Source organism: Cyrtonyx montezumae, unplaced genomic scaffold (assembly GCF_038088225.1).
Source record: "Cyrtonyx montezumae isolate F1298 unplaced genomic scaffold, pur_monq_1.0 scaffold_5, whole genome shotgun sequence".
Taxonomy (NCBI): Eukaryota; Metazoa; Chordata; class Aves; order Galliformes; family Odontophoridae; genus Cyrtonyx; species Cyrtonyx montezumae.
Window position 1 is genome coordinate 3,179,908 of NW_027072056.1, and position 24,152 is coordinate 3,204,059.

The 24,152-nt window shown below is 45.9% G+C and overlaps 1 protein-coding gene across 1 annotated transcript; it reads right to left on the reverse strand.

Moving 5' to 3' along the window:
• Positions 1-382: 382 nt before the first annotated feature.
• On the reverse strand, positions 383-23,405 carry EHHADH (enoyl-CoA hydratase and 3-hydroxyacyl CoA dehydrogenase). Its single transcript, XM_065748197.1, has 7 exons — positions 23,329-23,405; positions 18,331-18,434; positions 17,453-17,625; positions 16,156-16,267; positions 15,745-15,849; positions 9,857-10,198; positions 383-2,756 (listed from the first exon to the last, which is right to left on the reverse strand). The coding sequence occupies exons 1-7, from the start codon at positions 23,400-23,402 to the stop codon at positions 1,486-1,488; spliced, it is 2,181 nt and encodes a 726-aa protein (XP_065604269.1). The 5' UTR covers positions 23,403-23,405; the 3' UTR covers positions 383-1,485.
• Between the last annotated feature and the right edge of the window lie 747 nt (positions 23,406-24,152).

The following is a 24,152-nucleotide window of genomic DNA, read 5'->3' on the forward strand; positions in this document are numbered from 1 at the left end:
GCCGCCAGCACAGCCGCTGCTGTTGTGTAACATGTCACGCGGAGCCCGCTCGCGTGGAAGCAGCGCTTCACCTTGGAGCAAATGCTGGATTGCACTCAGCTGTGACACGGCGGTGCTGGGGGGAGAACTGCAGCAGTTTTCAGGACCTAGAGCTGTTTCTTTTTCTGATCCCAGAGAAACAAGATGCTTGGGGTCTGGCTTCTGGGGGGGGTTTCTGACTGCAGTCTCACACCGTCATCCACAGAAGGGCAGGAGTAGCAAAAGGGCAGAAGCTACCTTTAGAAAATGGTAGCATGCAACCACTTCCAACATGAACTCCTTCATAAACAAGAAGTGTACTGAGTTCCACCACGTAAAGAAACGATGCCAGAACAAACACACCTTCCATCTTCTGCAGTCCTGTTCAATACCCAATAATCTGTCATTAGATAATCTAAGTGGTTTTATTAAAATAGAAAGCAACGATTCAACGTTCATCTTCCTGAGAACACCGATCTAGAAGATAAATTCACTAGACATGAGCAATAGGTGACTTTGCCCAGAGCGTGGAAGAGGCCTGGCTCACTCCCCCTGCTCTGCTGGAAGTCTGCCTGCCCAGCTCTTGAGCCCTGCTCCTCTCAGCATGCCCTCCGTGCAAGGCGAAACCCACTAAGTGCCAGGCCAGGTTTCAGTCTGGTCAATTAGATCAATTAGGTAGCCGCAGGCAGGCGAGATAAGGGGGAGTGATAGCAAAGCAAATCCACACTTAGAGATGCCAGAAGATGTTTCTGCCCGGACGAAGCCAGGTGGATGATAAAGGAGGATGGGGTCTGGATGCAGAACGCCAGTCATGAGCCAGCAGCACAGCGCAGGTTAGTCAGGTTGATGCATTTGTGGCTTCATGAGCATTTTCTTCTGTGGCAGGGGGTGACAGTACAGCCCTGCCCCCCCGCTCTCTCTCCAAAGCTGCTCTCACCAATTCCTTTGAATTTCCCCCTGAAATGTGCCAGCTCTCTGCGAGCCGTGGGAAGGGAGCAGGCTCCAACTGGGATAGCCAGGTAATGTGGGGTGGAGGCGTGCAGCAGGTCTGAACAAACTGGAAAACAGATTTAGGCCAGGATCTGGAATTGGGTGAATTGTGACCATCTTGCTCTCACCTCCCATTGTGATTTGCTTTGAGGGCCGTGCGCTGCTCTGTCTCTTTGACAAAAAAAAGACTGGGAGAGATGCACTGCTCTGAAGACCTAAATACAGAGGAAAATGAAATGCATCTGTACACAGCAATGTGCCGAGAAGGTGGGTGAGGCTGGTGGCAAGAGGGAAGGGCGGGTGATGGCAGCGGTCACCTGCAGCAAGGTGGGACAGAGATCCTCCTGCCTAGGAAGGTTACTGACATTGTTCATTAGCGTGTAGCACTTTGTTTTTGATTGGAAAAGATTGTGCAATCACAGTAGCTGTTTCATGAGATCAGCCTCCAATGAATTTATACAGCAGGTCTCAGTGAAATCACAGCTTGTTGCTCTGCTTGTGTAGGTGGGACATCCAGTCATTGAGGGGGGGGCTCCCCATAGCCACCAGCTTCTTCAGAAAGGCACTGGGACGTAGCTGGGGAACGTCAGGGTGGATCTCAGAGTATTTCTGCAGCTTAGCCAGAACGTTAGGGAGCCCAACAGTGGAAGCATAGAACATGGGGCCACCCCTGTGCTTCGGCCAGCCATAACCATTGATATAAACTACATCAAGGTGTTCTGGGCCTGACGCTATTCCCTCAGCCAGGATGTCAAATCCTTCATTGATAAGAGTAAACAAACAACGCTCCAGGATTTCCTCCTGGTCTATAAAGCGGGTCTTGATTTGATGGGCGTTCCTGTACTCAGACAGAAAGCTGTGAATCCATGGATCTGGTTTGGCTGTCCTACCCCCAGCCTTCTCGTACTCATACCAGCCTTTTCCAGACTTCTGGCCAAACCTGCCTTTCTCACACAGAAGGTCAGGCAGCGGGCTGTAGCGATAGCCATGCCGCTGGCGGGCGGGTGTCCCTGGGGCTAGTGAGGGCCCAGTGAGGCCCTGGTCCTTTCGAGACCTCCAGCCCACATCCAGCCCAGCAAGATCAGACATTCGGAAAGGCCCTATCTTAAACCCAAAATCTTCAAGAACCTGATCTACGTCTTCCGGTCTGCTTCCTTCCTCTAAGAGGAAAATCGCCTGTTGTAAGTACGGAAACATCATTCGGTTCCCAACAAACCCAAAACAATTCCCTACCACCACTCCAACCTTCTTCATCACTTTGGCTAGCTGCATGGCCGTGGCAATGGTGGTGGGGGACGTGTGACGGCCGTGGATTATTTCTAATAGCCTCATCACATGAGCAGGGGAGAAGAAGTGCATGCCAATGACCTGCTGTGGGCGGCTGGTGACAGAAGCTATTTCATCAATATTCAGGGCTGATGTGTTTGTACACAGAAAAGCTTCTGGCTTGCAGATTCGTGACAGGTTGCTGAATATTTCCTTCTTCAGTGCCATGTTCTCAAACACAGCTTCAATAACTAGATCTACATCCCGCAACACATCGAAGTCCATGGCGAACTGGAGTCGTGCTGGGTTATGGAAATCCAGGGTTTGGGCACCCTGCTCCATTTTCATAGCCTCACGTTCCAAGAGGAGCATCACGGCTTTTCTTCCCATGTTCAGATACTCCAGATTCTGCTCCAGGGCTACCACAGGTATCTTGGCCTTAACCAGAGAAGTCACAATGCCTCGACCCATTGTTCCCAACCCTGGGGATAAAAATGAGATAGAATCAGAAACTATGAATAGAAAATGTTACAATCAATCACTTGACAGCAGCACTTCCTTTGGTATCTCCAAGATCAAAAGCAGAAGCTTAAGCAAAATGCACAGGCAGACAGAAAGAACTGAAGACTCAGAAAAAGGAAGTCTGAAAAGCAATAGCATAAAGGCAAACTGGTGTCTTCTCAAGATTACAAAATACTGGTGCTTGCAGTCCACATGATTCGTGTCTTGTCCTTGCAAAGTTTTATCCCTATGGAAACAAGCATCACTTGATAGTTAGAACTTGGGGAGTGAAGACAGGAGATCAACCTTATTTCTGGCAGCTTCATCCCAAGGATACCAGTGCCTCTCTGGTCCTTTGAGACATCACCACAAGTAAAAACACTTCACACAGATATTCTGACACCAGAAAAGCTCAGACAACTGGTTACTTCCTCTTCTTTGCAAGCTTCCTGTTTGTCTCACTCTGCGCTTCATTGCATAATCTTTGATGCAAACACAAGCTCAAACACTCAGCTGCTGTTTCTTTAAAGCCCCTCAGAAGAATCTGATCTTGACTTTCACGTAAGGCGTGGAACTAACACTGTGTTCTTACCCTGGAACATCAGCAGCCTTTTGCCTTTAGATCATACATCTCTGCCAACTGGGAACAATCCAAGTCCTCTGATAAGGGCCGTTCCTAACTTTTGAGGGTTACTGCAGATACAGCCTTCCTTGTCCAACCATACTCTCGTCCAGAATCCCCAGAGCTGAGCACCCATTTAAGCTGTATTTTTGTTCCTCCAAGACCCCCAACTGTGCTATTACCAGCTCACGCCCTGAGAAATAACACTGCAGACATTACTGCCTTGATACTTTCCCTCCTTTTGAGCCCTTCCACTGGCTCTGCCCTCTATTACATTAAATGAAGCTGCATGCTTACACTCTCCTATGATAGCCAGCCCACGCTGCTTATTCTGTACTCCCATGATGGGCACTTTGTGGATGGAGCTAATACAAACTAGAGAGAAAGCCAGCACAACTTCACCAGCTTTAAAAGTGCAAAGCATTCCCATGGGAGGATTATTAACATCCTAAATAAAGGAACAACTACGCAAAGGCCAGGTTTGTTATAATTCTGTAAAAATGATTTTTTTTTAATCCTTGGTTTACAAATTAAATTCAGCTAAACAAATAAACTGAAACAAAGGGATTAAAATTTTTGTCTAAAGCAGCTTTATAGAGAAGAGCTGAAATAATGGCATCAGTTAAACAAGTTCCAACAATGAAGGTCAAATGAGGTAGTGTATTTTTCCTACAGGCCACACACTCTTGCTTCAGTTCTGTCCATGTTAAACCTGAGCATGCAAAAGACATTTAAAACATTCCCTGCTTAGCTTTAAGAACATAGCTCGTACAGATATCACTATCTGGAAGCTTGCTCGTAAACAATTTCACTGCCAAGCAAATGCTGACATTCCTTTGTAGGAAATCAGATCTGTTACTTCATTATCAGACACTACTAAAAATTAATTTGAAAATAAAAGCAGTATAACATGAATCATGTCTTAATATTTAATTGTCCATGGTTTGCTGTCTGAAAAGCAAACAAACGCAAATCCCCCCTCCCACTTTGCTTTGTTCTCAGAGGCGTGGATGTGGCAGGAGAGTGCTTTCTCCCTGTCTTTGGTGAGCTACAAAGACTGCCTTCTTCTCAGTGTTCAGTGCTGCTCACCACCTCACTCCCACCCAGCGCAGCCCCATCTCCAGGGCTCTCTTTAGACATCATGGTACAGGGCTTGCAGTTCTGCATCCTGCTTCTTCATGGTTTCCTCCTCAATTCACTTACTCCTTTCCGAGGTGGAGACCTGGGGATTCTCCTTAGAATTTTCAAGTTCTACTAAAAGGGAATCCCCACGTTCACATTCCTGACGGAGCACTGGAGCTGCACACAGAGGTGGTGGATCTCCTTCCCTGGAGACGTTCAGGACCCGCCTGGACACCTACCTGTGCAACCTGGCCTAGGGAGCTGCTTTGGCAGGGGGTTGGACTCGATGACCTCTGGAGGTCCCTTCCAACCCCTATAATTCTGTGATTCTGGGCCTTAGCAACTCCCCTTCCTCTCCGCTTCAGTTTCACAACTGAAATCTCAGCAGTTCTCTCACAGTGTGAACATGCTGTTTCCTCCTAAATCATGACTCTTCCATGAGCAGTGGTTTTCCAGCCTTCCAGCACGGTGGTGGTGGCTGATTCAGCTATTTGCTTTCGTTCACATGTAGCCCAAGTATTCCCTTCTAGGTTTTCACCATCCCTTGACAGACAGGCGTACACGCCTGTAGTCCTGCACTTTCTAGGCCACAGGAGTAGGCTTATAGATAAGACATGAGCTTGCCAAGCTTGTTTCTGACCTAGAAAAGCTGTCTCTCAACTTACTACATAACTCTTCAGTGGCCTGTATGAAATGATGTTTAATGAAGCTGGCAGAGAGAGTAATGAAAGCCCCAAGGGTTTTGTTACATTAGAGCTTGCACAGCATGACTCCCCTGGAAATATTTTCTAAAATTGGGCTATAAAACCAAGGAGAGATCTGGCTATTTAGCAGGGAAAGAAGCATTTCTGAGGACTTCCCTTTCAATTTTATAGAGATTCATGATCATGGGGGAAAATGTGTTAGAGCAGCAAAAAAAATGGTGGGGAATCGTTGGGTCTTGCATGTTTGGGCTTTGCATGATGGGTCCTGCATGGGCTGCAGGAGAAAGAGAAATGCTGAATGTTCCATTGAGACTGCACAGCTGATGGACAGAACTACTCCAGGACTTCTATATTTCATTTTCTACCCCACAGACATAAAGCAATGCTTAAACTCACAAAAGTTAAGGCCAAACATGGATATGACAAATCCATTTGTTGGGAAAGCTGACTGAATAGTGCTTGTTAATTACTGATCTATCACACGGGGTACTGAGAATATGAATAATTGTGCAAAATTAATTGAGGGATTTTAAAAACAAGTTTCAAAACAAATGAACTCAAAATATGTACGAACTAATGTAGAGTCACACACACCAGAGAAGTATGTATCAGTGGAAAATACTCTGAACTACAATGAATATTTGGACTTTAAAATGACAGGAATTGGAAACAATACTTTATGGATTGGTAAGAACATGCAAAGATGATCTCATTTCCCATGTTAAAAATAATAATGAGCAATTGGTGGTGGTGGACTGATTCCGACTGGAACTGCTTCTTTGTTTCTGGGTATTAATTTCAAGCAGAAATAATGTGATGCTGAAGGCAAGCAGAGAGAGATGGAAAGGCTGCAGAAGGGTTGGGATGAACTCTTTTTCTGGGTGATGAGGAATGAGAACAGTGAAAAGAGATGGATGCCAAGAGTCCGGCAGCAGAAGCACATGAGGTAGGCTAAAGACAGACAAGGACAGCTAGGCCAAGAGCAGGTGGGAACCTGCACAGCCGGGTGCTACCTGCTTATCAGCGAGCAAACTGCAGATGAAGGCAGCTGATGGGAAGCCAGGATTCACAAGAACAGTTGCCAAGTCATCAGCAATGCCATCTATCAAGCATGCCCACTAAAATGACACACAATCCTGGATGTATGAATATACATTAAGACTTGGTGCCAGCTCCCTCTAACAAGTCCTGCTAATATCAGATTGACAGGGAGTCCACAAGGCAAGGCTTCCCTGGCATTCATGACACTGCTTCCATCCCCTAAAGGTCCCCTGTGCTGACAGAACAGGCGCTGAAGAAGGAAGAAGTCACAGTGGTCTGCTTCTCATTTTGCAATAATAGACAGAAGAACCAGCATAGTGCCAGGGCTTTAGTATGTAAAACAACACTGTCTAATGGAAAATGCGGGTTGCATGATTTCTAACCATCTGAAATGAATGCAAAAATCCTGCTCAGAGTGCCTTCCTCTCTCCAGTGAAAACAGGGAGATGCTAGGTAACCTACTGAGACTCAGTACTTCAAAGGGATCACCAGCGTTGCTTTAAAAGGTGTCAGCCCCTCAAAAATCATCCCAAAGATGAACAAGAACACACTGAACATCAAGAATGTGGAACTACGACACACTGCACAGCACGGCACTGGCTGGAGAATGACTTCTTGCTATGTGAGCTGAGAGAAGAAAATGCAATTGTGTTGGCATGTTCTATACCCACCTCCTAAAGGCTTTCATTTCATGGATATCCAAAGGCAAGCTTAGGGAACTGCTAGGTCACAACCTGACCCAGTGACTGAGCACCTGGTGAAGGGGTGTGGCCAGCACTGGGAGCACAGGTGCAAGCAGTTCACCTGTGCAACAAGAACCCCATTTAAGGGCTGGCAGCTGAGAGGGAAGCATCTCTGCTTGGAGGCTGCTTCCTTCTGTGTATTTTCTAGTGATCCTTTATCTTCAGAGCAAGGTAAGCTGTTCTTTCTTTATTGTTGGCTCATGGCTAATGCTTTTCTTGGTGTATCCAAAACTAGTTGGGGGAAACTATATGCCTCTATTTGATATTACACAGCAAGACAGGAAAAAGCCCAGTGGGATGGCAGAAAAAAAGTATGTGATGGAAAGCAATTACATTTAGTATGGCATGGAATTGAGAATTAAAAGGAGGTGATCGACAGCCTCCAAAATAGATGCTGCTTATTATATCAAGCATGAAGTCAATGCCTAGCACAAACAAATCAAGCCATAGTGGTTGGTTATGGGAGCTGCACTGAAAGAACTGATTTAAAGAAGGAATTGAGAGTTTTGGCAGATGCCAGGGTCTTGAGTGTGTTTGTAAGCTTTAATGACCTTGTCCAGCTGCACCTCAAGTCTCCACCTCTCATCCACTGTCCTTGGGCCTCAAAGCCTGAATTAAGCTCAGCTGTAGACCTTAATTCCCTTCCTGAGCTATGTTAGAAGAATATTTGCCTCTAGCTGTGGCCACTGTTGATCCAGACCTCAACCTGCTTTTTGGCTTCTGAACTTTACCTTGCACTTGTTTTGTTACATCTGTTTAGTAGTCTAGTAGATTCTGGCCATGATTTCTGTGCCAGCCCTGACTGTCTTGCTCAGGTATTGCTCTCTCATACACCAGAGAGTTGTGCTGCTATTCAGAGGGAGAAATGTGTTGGCAGGAACATCATGAGGTTCAACAAGGGGAAATACAAATTGCTGCACTGGGGAGGAGTGATTAAATGCCCCAATATATTCTGGGAGCTGACTGACTGGAAAGTAGCATTGCAGAAAAGAATCTGGGGTCCTGGTGGACACCAAATTGATCATGGCCAGCAATTGGTCTTTGCTGTGGATCAGGTTATTAGCATGCTGGGTGGCATGAGGAGTGATGCTAGCAGGTTGTAGGAGGGGATCTGTTCCCTGTGCTCAGCACTGGTGAGGTCACAACTGGAGTACTGTGTGCAGCTCTGGACTCCCCAGTACAAGAGAAACATAGAATTACTGGAAAGAGCCCAATAATGGGCCACAAAAGCCATCAAGGAACCAGAGTAACTCATGTGGAAAGGCTGAGAGAGCTCTGAGAGAAGAGAAAGCCTGATGGGTGTGGCAAGGCAGAATATCACTGATGTACATAAAAACCAGAGGGCAATGTGCGAAGAAGGAATTGGGCTTTTATAATTGGTGCCTAGTGATGAGGTGTGAGGCAAGGGGCAGAAACTGAGATGCAGGAGGTTGCATCTAAACACCAGGAATTGTTGGTTTTTTATTGTGAGGGTGAGTGAGCACTGGCACAGGTTTGCAGAGAGGCTGAGGAACCTCCACCTGTGGAGATACTGAATAGCTCTCTTGCCATAATCCTGGGAAGGTGGTGCTGGGTGGCCCTGTTGGAGCACAGGTGTTGGGCAGGATGACCTCCAGAGGTCCCTTCCAACCTGTGGTTCTGTGGTGTTACTGCCCTCCACCCCATTCCCTGGGGAGAAGCTGGCCCTTGCTGCTTAGTTACAGCACCAAATTAAGCTGATCAGATGTTCTGAATGGCCCTTCTGGCTATGTTGTTATTGCTATTGGGATTTTTCAACTGTGCTATTTATTGTAGCATGATTAATCAGTACATAACAAAGAACGTCTGTTCTAATGTTGATTCTGGTCACCTGATCATTCCTACAGAGCTTCAGCATGAGCTCTTTCTGCCAGAGAATACGCTGCAGGACTGGCCCATCTGGGATGGCACCTATGCAATAATTCATGCCTTGTTACCTGAGTGGCATAAAGGTCACAGATCTTCCTTGCAAGGCTTGTAGGCTAATTTTTCATTACAAATACAGCATGGGTTAATTCAGGGAAGCTAATGAAAAGAAGAGAACTTTCAAAGAGAGCTTTCTAATGGAAAGTGTTTTTATGGCCTGAAATGTTTCTAGAGAGATCCTATTTCAGAGCATAGGAGGCCTGAGAACTACCCAGGACAGAGCAGAGTTGGTAAGCTTCCTCTGAAACAGAATGAGTAATGGAGCACTTGGAAGACATCCATCAAACCATTTTTTGAGTGCTACTATCAACAGGCAGGGCTGAAAGATACTGTTTTATAGATCTCAGCAGTGCATCAAAGGTTTTATTTAAATTGCTCTCATAAAAAATTAATGAAGGCATTATCTTGCTGGGCTACAAAATGGCAAGAGTGGATCCCAGAGAGATAAAATCTTCTTAAAAAATACAGCTGTCAAAACATTTTTGTTTTAACATATCCCTGAGTGATGCTATGCACGAGCACTTGCACTACAGAACTAGACTGAGGGGAGGGAAATTTTAAGCAGACCTGCTTACAATGTGGTGTAAAGCCAGGACCTTCCAAGGGAACAGACTACGTACGGTCCACAGATGAAGCTCACTCTGAATTGAGAGGATGTTATTCTCCTTAGGAAACAGCACTAAATAGCAATAGTAGCACACAACTTAACCATTTGATTCTCTGAACTTACTGATGCGGTGGTGATTTCTTACATCACCCACAGGCCTGGGATATGTGTGTCCTGTGACTGCTAGGGAATTCTACTTGGGCTTTCTGCCATGAGTGAAGCCCCATCTTACTTGCACCCTGAAATGAGTTCTGTTAACTGCAAGTCAGGAAATGAAATGGCTTTTCCAACCCCTTACCTATCACAGCTGCTTTGCGGATGGGCTGAGGGGAAGCACTTTTCCATGAAGCTCCACTGGGTGTTGTCCACTTCTCCACTGCTCTCTCTGCAAAGAAAGCATACTGCAGTGCTTTGGCCTGCCCTGAAGTCAGCAGGATGTTAAACAGCTCTCGCTCCTTCCGAACTCCATCTGCAAATGGCTGCTCTGTGGCAGCTCTGATTGCTTGGACACACAGCTCTGGAGCCAGGCACCCTTGGGCCCGTTTCTTCACCTTCGCGAGAGCCTCACTGAGAAATGCTTCCATGTTGGGCAATTTTGGGACTGGCTTCAGGCTGAGCCTGCGGGGTCCCAAGGGCTGGCCTGTGGGTAGAAGAATGGAGTCAGAGAACAAAGCATCTGTATTTCTTGGAGGACTATGGACTTTTACCAGTTTCTACATAGAATGGGACTGCAATACACTTTTTTTTCCCCCTCCCTCCTCCTGCTAAGCCTACTGTGCTATTTGGGCTTGCACAGCATGATGATCTGGGTCTAGTATTAAGGTGTCTGGTGTTTCCCTTCAGCTTTCATTGCCCTGACAATGACAATTTTTCAAGACCCTTCTTCCCAGAATTCAATGAACTAAGATTTCAGTCTCAAAGACATAATTCTCTCCTTTTCTCAGCTGAAGAGTGGCTTGACTTCTCCAGTTCTAATTCCACAGTCCCAGCTGTCACATTCATAAGACTATTTTTTTTCTGTAAGCTTCAATACTGGAGTTTTTCCCTCAGTGTTGCTTAGTACTTATTGCTAGCCAGATGCATTCTAGCCAATGTCCTGACCCAGGCATTTATATGAATGACTGGGAAATGCACCCTGATTTCAATTCTTCCTTAGCAGCAGGGTTCCCTCCATTCCCTGTGGGACTAGCCAAGAGGATGGCTCACACAGCATGAATTGGGGAGCAAATGAATAAAAAGGAAGAGTTCATGCTTCTGTGTCAGCAAGGGGTGAATCAAGCAGCCACATAAATACACGAACCTCATTACAGACAGAGGTTGCTATGGTAATACCTAGAAAGGATTTTTAATTGAGAGATGTTAGTTATATTTCAGATACCAAAATCCTCTCTGTCCTCTTCAGGAGTATAAACCTTGATGCCTGTTAGGAGATCTCTGATCTGTCCATATTCAGGCTATTCCTTATATCCTTAATGGCACCTTGCCTCAGTAAAAACCACGGAGGAACAACGTTTGAAACTCAGGACGCATCTCCTCAGTATTCCAACAGCTGCATGAGCAGGCTTTTGTGGTTACATCCAAATCCTTGTCCAACTGTGAGGCAGTGTTACGGTGCGGAGTAGTGCTGCAGCTCTGTTCCCAGGATCACCAACAAAGCCCATTCTGATGGGAGCCCAGAGCTGCAAAGCTCTGTGGCATATAGCCTCATTGCCCTGGCTTCTGTTACCATCTCTGCCGTAGGAGCACAATTCTCTCAAAGGTGGCATGTTGCATCCAGCTCTCCCTTCTTTTCCTGTTGTCTTAATGCCAGTGCAACAGCAGAAGACTCAAGAGAAGGAAATCTGGTGCCCCAGCATGTGCAGGATGCTGTGAAATGGGAACAGTGGTTCCCATTTCACAGCATCCTGCACATACAATCATGGTTGTCCGAAGAATGTGGACTTACTCTGTCTTTTTAAGTCAAACACTCATCATGAGTCGGTACTGACTTCCTGGAACAATGGTCTTCAGAGCTCAGGCTTTTTAATTAAGGCTTTTGGAGAACACATAGAAGGATTAATACAAAGAAGCTTCCCTTGTAAAGTAAATGGAAAAGAATGTTTCCATGCTGCCAGATCCAACCTATATTCGCTGTCGGTACTGCAGGATTTCAGTGAAGATTGTGTTTTTTGAATCCTTTGCCTTCCCAAATGCACGTTTCTAACATAAGCGTGCTCTTTATCCAGTCAGGCCAATCTTTTCAGAAAAGGAAATCTTGGGTTTATCCCAGGAAGCACATCTGATGGCTGGAAGGTCACTCAAAACTGGAGAGACTTCGTGCATCTCTGATGTGGTGATGAGACTACCAGGAACCTTTAAGCATGGTCTTCAGGTAAAGTAGTACTTGTAACAAAAAATATTGAGGGATTATACTCTCTTCAGGGTCCTGTAAGAAAACTCTTACTTATTGAAGTAGTGCCTCCATGCAGCTTTTTATGAACAGGTAAGAATGATATGAATCTAAAGTTGTGCGGGGTACCTACAGCTTGACTTCTGAAATCAACAAAGCATGATGAACAAGATAGATATCAATGGTGCAGGGAGAACTGGGATCCATGAACAGGGCCTAGTACAGATACCTACTTTTGTTTTTTAGAGTTGGTAGTCCAGGTAGCAGGAAGGATGGATCAAATCCATAAAACCTCATTTAAAAAAAAAAAAAAAAACAGTAAATCAACAGTAAGCCTGCAATATCAAACACTGTGTGTTTAAAAACAAAACACAAAAGAAACCCACAAGTACTCCAGAGTGGTGAACTCTAGGTATATTATTGGACTTGTGCATGTCTAGGGAGTGAAGCTGAAAGTGATCCTCTGTTCCTCAGGCTAGCACTGGTCGTGTCAGCTAGAGACAAGCATGGCTTTTATCAGACCTTTTATTATCCTCTGGTTGTCTCAAAGGAGCACTTTATTAGACCTTCTGTCTATGGAAGATATTAGTCAGAATGATATGCCCTGAAGAGAGATCTAAATATCTGTATAGAGAGCATCTTCCAAGATGGACTAAAGGCCCTTACAACTGTAAACGAAAGCTTTTCTCCATCAGTTTCCATATAAGGTGTAATTACTACACGAGCAGTAATGTCACCCCTGTGGGTTTTGGGAGCCTCGGAAGAAACACATGCATCCCACACAGTTACTGCCATTGGTCTACAGTCAGAAACTCATAATCCTCTTTCCATGTGGAATTTAATACCTGTGGGGTCTGAACTAATCTAAATTGAACTGATGTTGCTTGGCTCTTTGATGCAAGTCATGGATGCTCTTGTGCCCCAAAGAAGATAAAAGTCAATCGGCAGATATGGTCAGAAAGCAAGAGATGGTTATAAAACGGGAGCTCTGAAGAAGTCAGCTACCATTTTCTCCTCCAGCCCAGGAAGGCAGCAGAGGCGGGTAGTTGAAGCTGCAAACAATTGCAGCAATCTTTCAATTTTGTGATGCCATCAGGTGGACAAATCGTGTAATGCAGCTTTGAATTAGTACAGTGATTATCAAACGCATTTAATGAAAGAACACTCTTCTGGTCTCCAAGGATGTCGCTCCTATCCATTCCTCTTCCAAAGGCACTATTTTGCTGAAGGAGGCCATTTCTTCTACAGGCATTATTTCAGAGCTGTTTAGAAGGTGCTCTTTTGTAGGACTATTCCATCAAGATTTATGGATGGAGAAGCCTGGTTTCCTTCCATGAGATGCTGTGGCTCCAACACTGAGAGCTTCAGAGGAATTACCTTAATTGGTTCCCTGAGGTGGATCTTGCAGTACAGCCCTCCCAGGCTAAGAGCAGGAATTCCAATGGTGACAGTGAGTCACTTAACCTTACTGTTCTGTAAGAAGCCAGCACTTGTTAACCTCAGTTTTTAAAAAGCAACAACAACAAAAAACCCCAGAAACAAAATGCTGCACTCTGTATATAGTGCACCTGTGTTATGGCGTTATGTAATCTCACCTCTGTTTAAGACTGCCTGGAACACAATCACTGAGAACATAACTCACTGTGAACAAAAACCAGGCCAGCTACATGAGGCTGTCACATCTCCTCTGCAGCCTTAAGTTAGTGACTGAGGTACAGAACTGAAAGTACTGTTTTGCTGCTGTATGACAGAAGAATTTTAAGTTTAGGCAAAGGCTGAAGCAAGGAATGATTCAAAAGGAATATGTGGACTCTGGGGACCCTGTTCTGTCAGCTTGATCAGGTCATGGGAGGCTAAATGGGGCATCAAAACTTCTCATGATGTTCTGTGAAGTCTAAAGATGAGTTCTCAAAGTAGGAGAGAAATAAAGGTGAACTGTCTCTCCACTGCTTTCGCTCTTAAAGATCATACTGCCAGAAGAGGTGCTGGAGAAAATCTGAAAGCATGCTTTTGGAAGTCCTGTCGGAGTTGGTATATGGTGTTATGTGAAATACCTTCAGTACTACTCATTTTTCACTGGTGCAAGAAAAGCTACTAGAAACAATGAGCAGGGACAGGTTACCTGTTGGACATACAGGTAGGATCTTTGAGACCTGCATAAGCACACAACTCTTTGTGGTGTTTTCCTATGGAAATGAAGCTAGAGAATGTGGATCTGTGAGTAATGGCAGCAGATGCAAGTTCCAGAAAGCAAGTTACACTGAGGCACAGTGTGCTCAGGGATTCGTTCCTGAGGTTCTCATCTGAAGTCAAGCTGATTTTGGAATTATCCTCTGCTGCACCATGCTGGTCACAGAAGAAACAAACTTATGAATGTCTAAAATACACCTGGTTTCAAATAGCATTTGTTTAAAAACCAGGATGCTTGCCAGTTGGCTAGATAAAGTAATGTATCTGTTAATCATTTGATGATATACTGCTTATGCCATTGGTATTGGTGTAGATCTAACACAAGGTGTCATTCCTATCCCAGTGAGTATGTTAAAGGGAACACTTTGGGTTAATTTGTCTAGGAAAGTAGAACTGTTTCACTGCTCTTCCAACAGATAGAGACAAAGAATTATCATTCAAAACAAATGAGATCAGCGAGCGAGAGTGCCCTAGCTTTTCTTAAGCAGTAGGGAATTATATCACCCATCTTTCTGAGGTTTTATATTTAAACAGCCTGACTACATATGGGGAAAGAGGAAAGGATGTCATGAGTGCTGCACTAAAACTGAAGATACAGTCTCATGAATACAATGAGAAGGAAGAGCACTTCAGAAGACCCAGACAAAGAACACGCTTTTGCACTTATCTGGTAAATGCCACATTGCAGCTAAGACACTAATTTTGAAGAATAGTGCAATCACTGAGATATCTTAAAAATACAGTGCATTGTCATCCAGCACAAAGCTGAGGCTGCTTGAGCTTCTAGAGTGAGAGAAGCACTCCTACAGAAAACTGCTCCTATTTGTAGTGGAAAGAGCTGCAGGAGCACGTCAGCTTGGAAAAGCATTGCACGTAAAGGCCAAGTGATCAGACAGGTGGTGGTGTTGGGTTGTTGTTTTTTCTTCTTCTTTGTGTGCATCTTGTGATGTACATCAAATTCTGACAGGAGTCAACGGTCTCTCTCCGAAGATAGCAGCAAGATGTTCTGTTTTCCCTCATGGTGACTTTTTCCAGGCTGGTCTGTGAACGACCCTCATTCAGTGCTAGATCCTGTGAATTTGATTTTGTTACTTCTAAGGTGGAGAAATCTCTTTGCGTGTCTTTCCCATCTCCATAGGCCATTTTGTCGTGAAGCAGCTAAAGGTTTAGTCACACATGGATCCCTCAGTTCAGCTGAGAGTGCTGGTCCCTCCACTAGAGGGAGAACATTATTTTCAATTAGCTGTTATTGATAGTGCAATCAGGTACAATACCAGATGTCATCCAAATCTATGCACAGAAAAAGCACATACTCTCTAAAATCAGAGTGCAGTAGTCTAGAAAAGCATGGATATAAAACTATAGAAGCAAGAGGACTCCTGACTATTTTTTTCTCTGAATCCTTACTCAAATTTCTGCACCTCTTCAGCATCTGAGTTTCCCCACTTCCACTTCACAGAAAACAAATTGTGCAGTTAATTCTACTTCATGTGGATGCCAAAACCCAATGAATGGAACGCAGAGGCTGGAACAAGCAAATGGGCTTTGTTCTAATTCTCTTCAGCCTCACCAATTATTTCTTGGCATTGCTACAATTATTTCCTCACCAATCAACTTGTTTGCCAAACGAATTGCTGCTTCAACTGTGTTCTCTTCCACAACTTCATCAACCAAGCCCAGCTTCAGTGCTTCAGTTGCTGGAATGTGTCTTCCTGTTATGAAAAGAGAAATCAGTGACTACAGTTGAGGCATTACAAGTGATTTCACGCTCTTTCGATCTGATCAAATGACTTCTGTATAGCTGGATTCAGATACCAGACTGCCCAACAGGTATCAAATGCATAACTAACTATATGCCTCAGAAGGGCGTGTGTCCATTTCCTAGTTGATCCTTAGAGGAATCAAGCTGAATCTCAATTCAAGCAGCTATGTCCTTACAAACATCATACTTCATTAGACCAAAGCGATGGTGTGACTGGCTGTCATCCTTATAAACAGAGCATGGCACAGTACTTTACCTGTAGTAATTAAATCCAGAGCAGCAGGAACCCCAACCAGTCTGGGGAGCCGCTGAGTGCCTTCAGCACCTGGCAGTAACCCAATTGTGACTTCTGGTAAACCCATCCGTGCCTAAACCAAAGTCAAATTCAACAACAGATCTGATTAACAAGACCAGTAATTAGAAACTGAGCAAAGACAATTAGACCCAATTCATATGCTGATTCTCTAGGAATCCTCAAGGAACTACACAGAATCTTTGTTTTTGCTAAGACATTTAACCCAGAAGCCCACTCAAATTTTCAAGAACTTATGTACAGCAGCAGAAGAGGTATCATCCATCGGCGGATGTAGGGGAACTAGAGCAAAGCTGGAGGAGACCAACAGAGCCAACAGCATCACCCCAAACCACAACACATGTACAGCTCAAGAGGGCAAAGAGTTGTCAGTATCTCTGTGATCTCCTGCTTCCCTTTCCTATTTATTAGAAATGTATTGCAGGAAAATACTCACGTACAGAACTCTTCACTAACCACCCTTCCAAAATGAAGAAGTGGTTCTTGGTGCACTTGAGATTTAATCGAGTGATGGTAGAGAAGCCAGTGACAACTCCTGTCTTTGCTTAAACTTTATTTAGCACGTGTTTTGTTTTTTTTTTGTTTTTTAACATATTGTACATTTCCAATTGAGCTCTTAAGAGATGTGGGGTCATTTTAAGACCACTACTTCAGGTACCTGTCTTAGGTCACATGCAGGGTATGTAAAGTACCTCTTCATTGTGTTATAGGAACCCACACTGTCAGGGAGAAAGTGATTCACACTGAAAAAGGGAGGAGATGCTCCTGCCAGGGAACAGTCTCTGTAAGGAGATGAGGTCCTGGTAAAAGGCAGTTTGGCAATCCTGAAGGAAGGGATTTGAGAGAAAGAAAAAAGGATGACTTTGAATGACTTATATGGGAAGGGGGGGAAGCTATCTTTTGGTTAGAGTGCAGCCTGAGGAAACAGCCCATGAGGAATCAAATTCTAAGTGCTCTATGCTAGCTGTTTCAACTACCTATTGAAACTAGGCCACTAGCAGAAAGAAATGCAAAATTCACGTGGCAGTGGAGAAAAAAACAAGAAAGTAATGCTGCATGAGCCAGCTACACAGAATTCTGATAATGACTACTGAGACTGAGTACAAATTAACACTCAGTTTCTGAAGTTTCTAATTAGAAAAGACGTGCTGCTCAGCTGCTCTTCAGGAGCAGCCTCCCACTCTGTACATGGCCACAGGCTCCAGAAGCTCCTACCAACTTCTCCAGTTCACAGTGTTACCTGCACGTGTGCGATACGATAGTGACAGCCAAGTGCCACCTCCAGGCCTCCTCCCAAGGCAATGCCTTCAATGGCAGCCACCACAGGCTTCTCACTTCTTTCTATGAGAGAAACTATAGGGCCCAAGCCAAGACCCTGTTTCCTTGGAGAAGAAAATCCTCGAATATCAGCGCCTGTGGAAACAGAAAGATGAAAAGGAATTAGTGGGGAAGGCAGTTGAGTGGAACGACTCTTCCCTCAGTGCCATTAACCATCATCACTCACAGATGACTGAGGTCTGACAGAACATGCTGCTGGCATGTTAACAGGCAATGATCTCTTGGGACCAGCAGCAAGAAGCTCAGGCTCCTTAACCCTACTCAGAGTGCTAAGGGGATGGCGAAATAGAAGAGCGTGTAACTGTAATGATCGTGCAGTTACTACAGTGATTTGCAAGGATTCTTACTTAAAAAAATAAGTCTGAATTACTTACAAGCAATGCCAAATTTTACAGAAATTTGTTAGCTTCAAATATGTCTACAACTGGAGGAGATCTATAACTGCCCCACGCCAGGATGGTTCTATATACACCTGGCTATTCTTGATCCTGAGATTTTATACAAAGTCATGGAAAGCAAGGAGACATCAGTGTATCAGGAAGATAAGAAGCTGTCCTCAGTTTCAGCATGAATCAACTAGCTTATTTCTGGCCCGGACAGTCCAAGCTGTGATGTGTCCCAGCTCAACCTGGGTCAGCAGGAAAAGTCCAGTTTTGCAGGTATTTTCAGTCCAATCAGAATTTTTGTCATTTTATTGTTAATGGTACATGACAGAGAATCTTCTGGTGTGGGCAGAGAGCATTTCCTCTTTTTCTCACATGGTTTGAAGGAACGCCTTACCTGCACTGAATTTCCCATTTTCACCACAGATTGTAACAGCTTTCACTGAAGGATCTGCATCTGCTCTTTTCAGTCCATCCTCTAGTGCCTGGAGAACTGTCAAACTGAAATAAATTAGAGATTCAGTGGCTAACAACCAACTACATTACTTTTCCACTGACACAAAGCAGCTCAGTGAAAATAAGCAGTGAGTCCATGTAAGTCTGTCCTCTGGTTTGTCTTCTGCCATAACCTCTCTGGCTGAATCTTTGTTACTCTCCCTCTCACTTCAAGGGCAAGTGCCAAAATCCAACAAGCTTATTGCTGCTGACCTGTCATTCATTTGCTGGAGAATCTTCTTGTGACCACAGTATTGCTATTTTCAAAGCAAGCAGCACAGGGGAATGTTCTTCTGAAAATGCCTTTTTGAATTGAACATTCTGATTCTTAGGAAAACAGTGTAACGTAATTCAAAAGTAATTAATGCAAAACCACCAGTAATCTGCAGACTGTTGAAAAAGGAAATGAGCTCCAGGGGTAAAAAGCTCTTTTAAACACTCTCTGGGACAATACGTATGAAGGATTCATTTTTATCTCGGCCCCTCTGTGACACCAAGTGCTGTGCTACAGTTTGGGGGGGCCCACAGGCTGCACCCACCACTCCCTGCACCAGGCCTGCTTTCTGCTTCAAGGCTGGGCCAGGGAAGTACCAAATCCACCTGGCTGGAAGATTAAAGGGAAAACCCTTATGAAATGTCACTTATCTTTACAAATCACACTGCCAAGAGGGGAAAAAAGTATGCAACAGGATTTCATACAAATATTAAATTACTGATGTGAAAATACTGTGTAGCAAAGAACCATCGTTCTGTCACAGGAAGCAATCCAGCGTTTCTGTGCACCCGTGTGCTCAGCAGTTGCAAAATACCAATAGGAAGAGTCTGTTTCAGATGAAAACGTTCTGGATTTTCCATGGGAAATGATTTACAAGCCCTCAGTGTCATAGCACTCACAGCAACACCCTCCTGCCACAAGGAAGATTCGTCATCCAAGCTGCGCACGTTATCTGTATTAATACCACACAATTGGTTTTGCCATGTGACACTGTGCTTGCAAAAATACTTCTCCTCCCTTCATACAGCTTTCTCCCAGGGATGAAGAGGAGGAATCACCACCCGGGCTTCTGGCAGCTTCTTGTTCTCCTGCCCTGGAGCAACGTGCCTGCTCCAGGACATGTCACAGGCCGGTGTGAGCTGCATGGCTTGAAACACACACTGCAGCTGATCGTAAAAGATGTTGTTTGAAATCACAGTGAAATGTATGACAGTAAAACTGTAAAAAGACTCAAGGGTATTGCAACTTCAAACAGCTAGAGCACGAAAGAGACAAAAAGTCACCGTCAGTTGCACAAGCATTTCATTACTGTGCGACAGTATCGTTCATTTAACAGTAACAATGAGAAATTCACTATTTGCATTCCAATCAGCACTTAATTCTGTGCTACGTAGTCAGCTCTGCCATGTGAGCTGTTTTGACTGCAAGAAAAGCCATCCTGCCAAGGTGCTTGAGTGTTACATGTCTGAGCAGCACACTGGGTGGGCACGACGTGCCCCCCAGGACAGACTGTTCTTGGGGCTGAAGGCAACAGGTTATTTCTACCCATCTCAGTGATGAGGTGCTGGATTTGTAACACGGTTTCTTTCTTTATTATTTTTTGCAAGGATTTGTAAAGGCAAACTAAAAGATAAAGGAAAGTAGCTTAAGGGAATCCTGAAAATTAACTCAGCTGAGCTTCAACCTAACAATAGAAAATGCTTTCTGTGCATCGTGCAGGTCTGGTCTCTCCCCTTTGTATTTCCCCCAGCATCCACAATCACTGCATGAGGGATAGTCCAGTATGCATCTACGTACCCTCATTTAGCATCCCTTACAGACCTGCTGCCCATGAATTAGTTTAATCCCTGATCCTGTCAGCCCATCTGCCTCCACGGGCTCCTGTGGCATCGAGCTTTGTATGATCTCTTTGAAAACAATCTCCTACCAGTGTAATCAAAGGCCCCAATGTCTGATTACTGCAGGACTTTGTAACCAGAGATAGACCTCCAATTTATTTACCTTCTTTAGGATTTCATAAACCTTGCCCTTATTCTCCCACAGCCTTTCCCCTCCTACCTGCTGACTCTCAACCTCTTCAGCATGCTTTCTTAATGCTCTGGCCCCTCAGTTATTTTGGTCGTCCCTTTCTGGATCGTCCCTGTATCCTTCTGCAATAGCATAGTCCAGAACTACGGGCAATACTTCAGAAGACTTTTGGGTTTTTTATTGCAGAGGAATGGTGCCCTCTGTTCTGTAGTCCACATATGTGCTGGTGACACCCAGTGTTTTGTGGGTGTTTTGGGCAAGCACACTGAGCTGATGATCTCAAAGAACTATCAGTATGAAAGACCCCCTTCCTGAACTGTAATTGACAGGGTTCTTCCCCCCTTCCCCCCCACAACTTTTTCCCCCTATTGTTTTTAGCACACTTTGCAATGCACTCTGTATATTTTTAATCCTCTTAACTTCCATCTTACATCCCTCCTGTCATGTTTTACAGGCTTTCTTATTCGCATCCAAGTAACCTTTCCACTTCTTAAAACCTTTTTCCTGAGTGCCCCACGGAGCCATGCAGTGCCAGCAGCCCACCTCTGCTCACAGGCTGCGGCCGACCCTTGCTCTTGTTACAAGTCCTGTCTGTCTATCCCCCAAACTTCCTGTTCCTGGCATATCCAAGTGCCTCCTCTTGAAGCTGTGGTCTCACAGATGCATTAGGACTGCAGAACTCTGGAAGTTAAACCTCTGTAAACCAGGAAAAAAAAAAAAAAAAGTTTGGTACATGCCAGCTCTGTTGGTGGAGAGATGGATTAGCTAGAAGGGAGTCTTCGTGGGAACCAAATTTGCTGCCAGCCTCACAAGTCAGCATATATTCCTCAGGAAAGCACCGCCTGGGAGGTACCTGCACAGCAGTGGATGCTGTCAGACAGCAAAAAGCCAATTTCTACCCACCAGTGGCTTCTAAAGTGCTAATGGCTGGTGCGATGGTGCGGGAGCTGGGCTAACGGTGCTGAGTATCATGTCTAATGGGCAGAGAGAGGTGAGGCTGGAGCAGGAAAAGCACATCAGCTTTTTAAAAAGCATCTGTGCCTGCTGTGAAATTAAATTGTCAGGACTGCAGGACACGGCTCCTGTCTGTAACTTTCCCTGCCTGCTATCACCTACACAGACATCTCAAACAGCAATCACAAACCTGCTCCCCTACAGACAAGCAACTAAAATATGCAGGAGCAGAAGGTACACACAAGGATCACAGAGTGCCCTCTACCTTCCCTAGCTACAGCCAAGTTTCAGCCTAAAGGTGCCTGATGCTATTACGAAACAATTGTTGATCCTGCTAAACCAGGTCTTACCCTAACTGCTATCCAAGTGGTGCAAGCCTGGTTAAAGCCAAGCTCTGCGCAGCTCTCACACTTGCTCCTCACGAATTCAGCAAGTCTCAGTAGATCAGGAAATAAACTAAGAGCCCTAAACAACCAGACTTTCCCTCTGGTGCTGGCTACAGGTGAGTGGAAGAATCTGCACTGCACTTCACAGGCACATGGGCAGTGTTCACTGTCTCAGCCAGCCAGCTGCTGGAGTGATCACAGCTACCTGTCCTGCTCCCTCCTATGTTGCAAGCTCAGCATCTTGACTGATTTAAACCCATGCTATGCAGATCCCCATCTTCACTCATGCTTTGCAATCGCACAAGGAGCAGATTGCTGGACCCCAAGAACCAGGTGGGTGGTCAGCAGCAGCACAGCACAGCAGGGCTGTGGGAACCAGGGCCAGGTCACAGCAAAGTGCTGGAGTGCTTGCTGCCTTTTGTTGTAGGGACAGAAAGCTCTATTGGCACAGCCTAGCTGAGTTGCACGCCAGCTCTTGTGCAGAGGAGATCCAAGAGACGTTCTGGGGGCTTACACGTCCGGTTCATCTGTTGGGTTACTCCTAATTTGCTTTCTCATTCCAATTATCTTAAGTATGTAAGAAGGGTCTTTCTGTGCTTTCAAACACTGCAGTGAAAGAGTGAGCGCTGGCAGCTGGAGCAGTGCACCTTGCCACAGCAAGGGCAGCAGCCTGCATTTCACATTATGCTCTTACATGGCCCCGCAGCTTCTTTTTAACTAACTTACTTCTATAGAAGTTGTGTGCGTGACTGCAGTGGATATTTTGCCTTGTGAATACAGACAGAACACACACTATGGTCACTGTTACAGCACGGCTCCGCAACTGCAGCCGCTTGCAGGGATCTGCGTGCTACTCAAGGTATGGACTGCACACAAACCTTGCAGCAAACTGCATGAAACAAAGAGCATGCGTGCCCTTTTCAGGTGGAAGATGACAGCTTCAGGGGCCGCGTGTCCCCAGCTGGTCTGAGATCACTTTCTTCACCAGGTGCCGCGTTCGGGGGTCAACGCCTCCACCGTTTTTAAAGGCCGCACTCTGATAGCGGGGCTTGATGTCGGTGCTGAGCCGTGCCCTCTGCTCACAGAGCCCTTTGCTCCCTGGGACGCAGAGCTATCAGCCAGAGTGAGAATGACAGGACGGCAGGGCTTGGAAGGGACCTCTAGAGCAGCAGCAAGACGCGGAGGGAAGGCCGATGTCCACCTGCACGGGAACTGAGGAGCAGTGCGGCTGAGCTAACGCTGCGAGCTCCTGCTCCGCGACCCAGGGACAAGGAAAGTGCCAAGTTCGACCACAGATTCCAGGGGAGACGGCCCAAAGCGCGCACGCGTGAAGCTGGCGGGAGAAAAACCCTCTAGAGATTCAGGCAGGCATAAATCACGAAGAAGCTCAGCGCGGTTCCAGCAAAGCGATAGCAAAGCTCCGAGCCCCGCGCCGTCGCTCGGGAGGAGCCCGCTAACCGAGCGGGGCAACCCCCAGCGGCCGTGCCCGAGCCTCCCGAGGCCGGGAAGGAAAAGCCTCGGCCGGAGCCGCCGTTACCTCAGCGCGTTGACCGGCGGGTTGCGGAGCCGGATGACGGCCACGGCCGCGGCGCCCCTCGCGTACTGCGCCATGCCGAGCGCGCCTCTGCCCGGAGCGCGGCACGCAGCGCGGCCTGACGGGGCGGGGCGGGGCGGGGCGGGGCACGGCACCGCGCGGGGTCACTGTCACAGCCCCGTGCCCTGCGAATGTAAACCGCGCTGCAGGAGCGGGAAGGGGTCCTCTTGAGGGAGCCCGTCTCTATCCAAAGGAGGGGGGGTTGGGGGGGGGAAGGAAGGGGGCAGGCTTGTTGGCGGGGTCTGCTGTGATGGGATGAGGGCTTCAAACTAAAAGAAGGGAGATTTAGGTTGGATAAAGTCTTGAGAAGGTTCCCAGCGGGCTGGTGGATGCCTTATCCCTGGGGATGCCCAAGTGATAGGTGTGATAGGTGGAGTGCAACCCCCATGCATTCAGTGCTGAAAATAAAGAGTGTCTGCTTTCTAACAATCCAACTTGATTCTTAGAGAATTTCCTGATAGTCTGATTTACAGCATCACTTTGGCACTTCAGGTGGGAGCGAATAAGCCTCGATGGTTCCTGGGATCACAGAATCTCAGCTGGCATGGAGGTATTCTCAGGAGGACCCTGATCCCCAGAATGAAGAGCCCCACAGCTGAGAGCACTGAGTAGTGAGTATTAAAGCATTTCTTTTATTATTATTTTATTTTGGTTGCCTGCCCATCAGACATAATGAAAGTTGTGCATGGGAGGGCTAGCAGCTCGGGTAAGAGGATAAGGTCTCCTCCTCTAAGGTAAATATTGAATGTGATAACTGTCATCGAGTG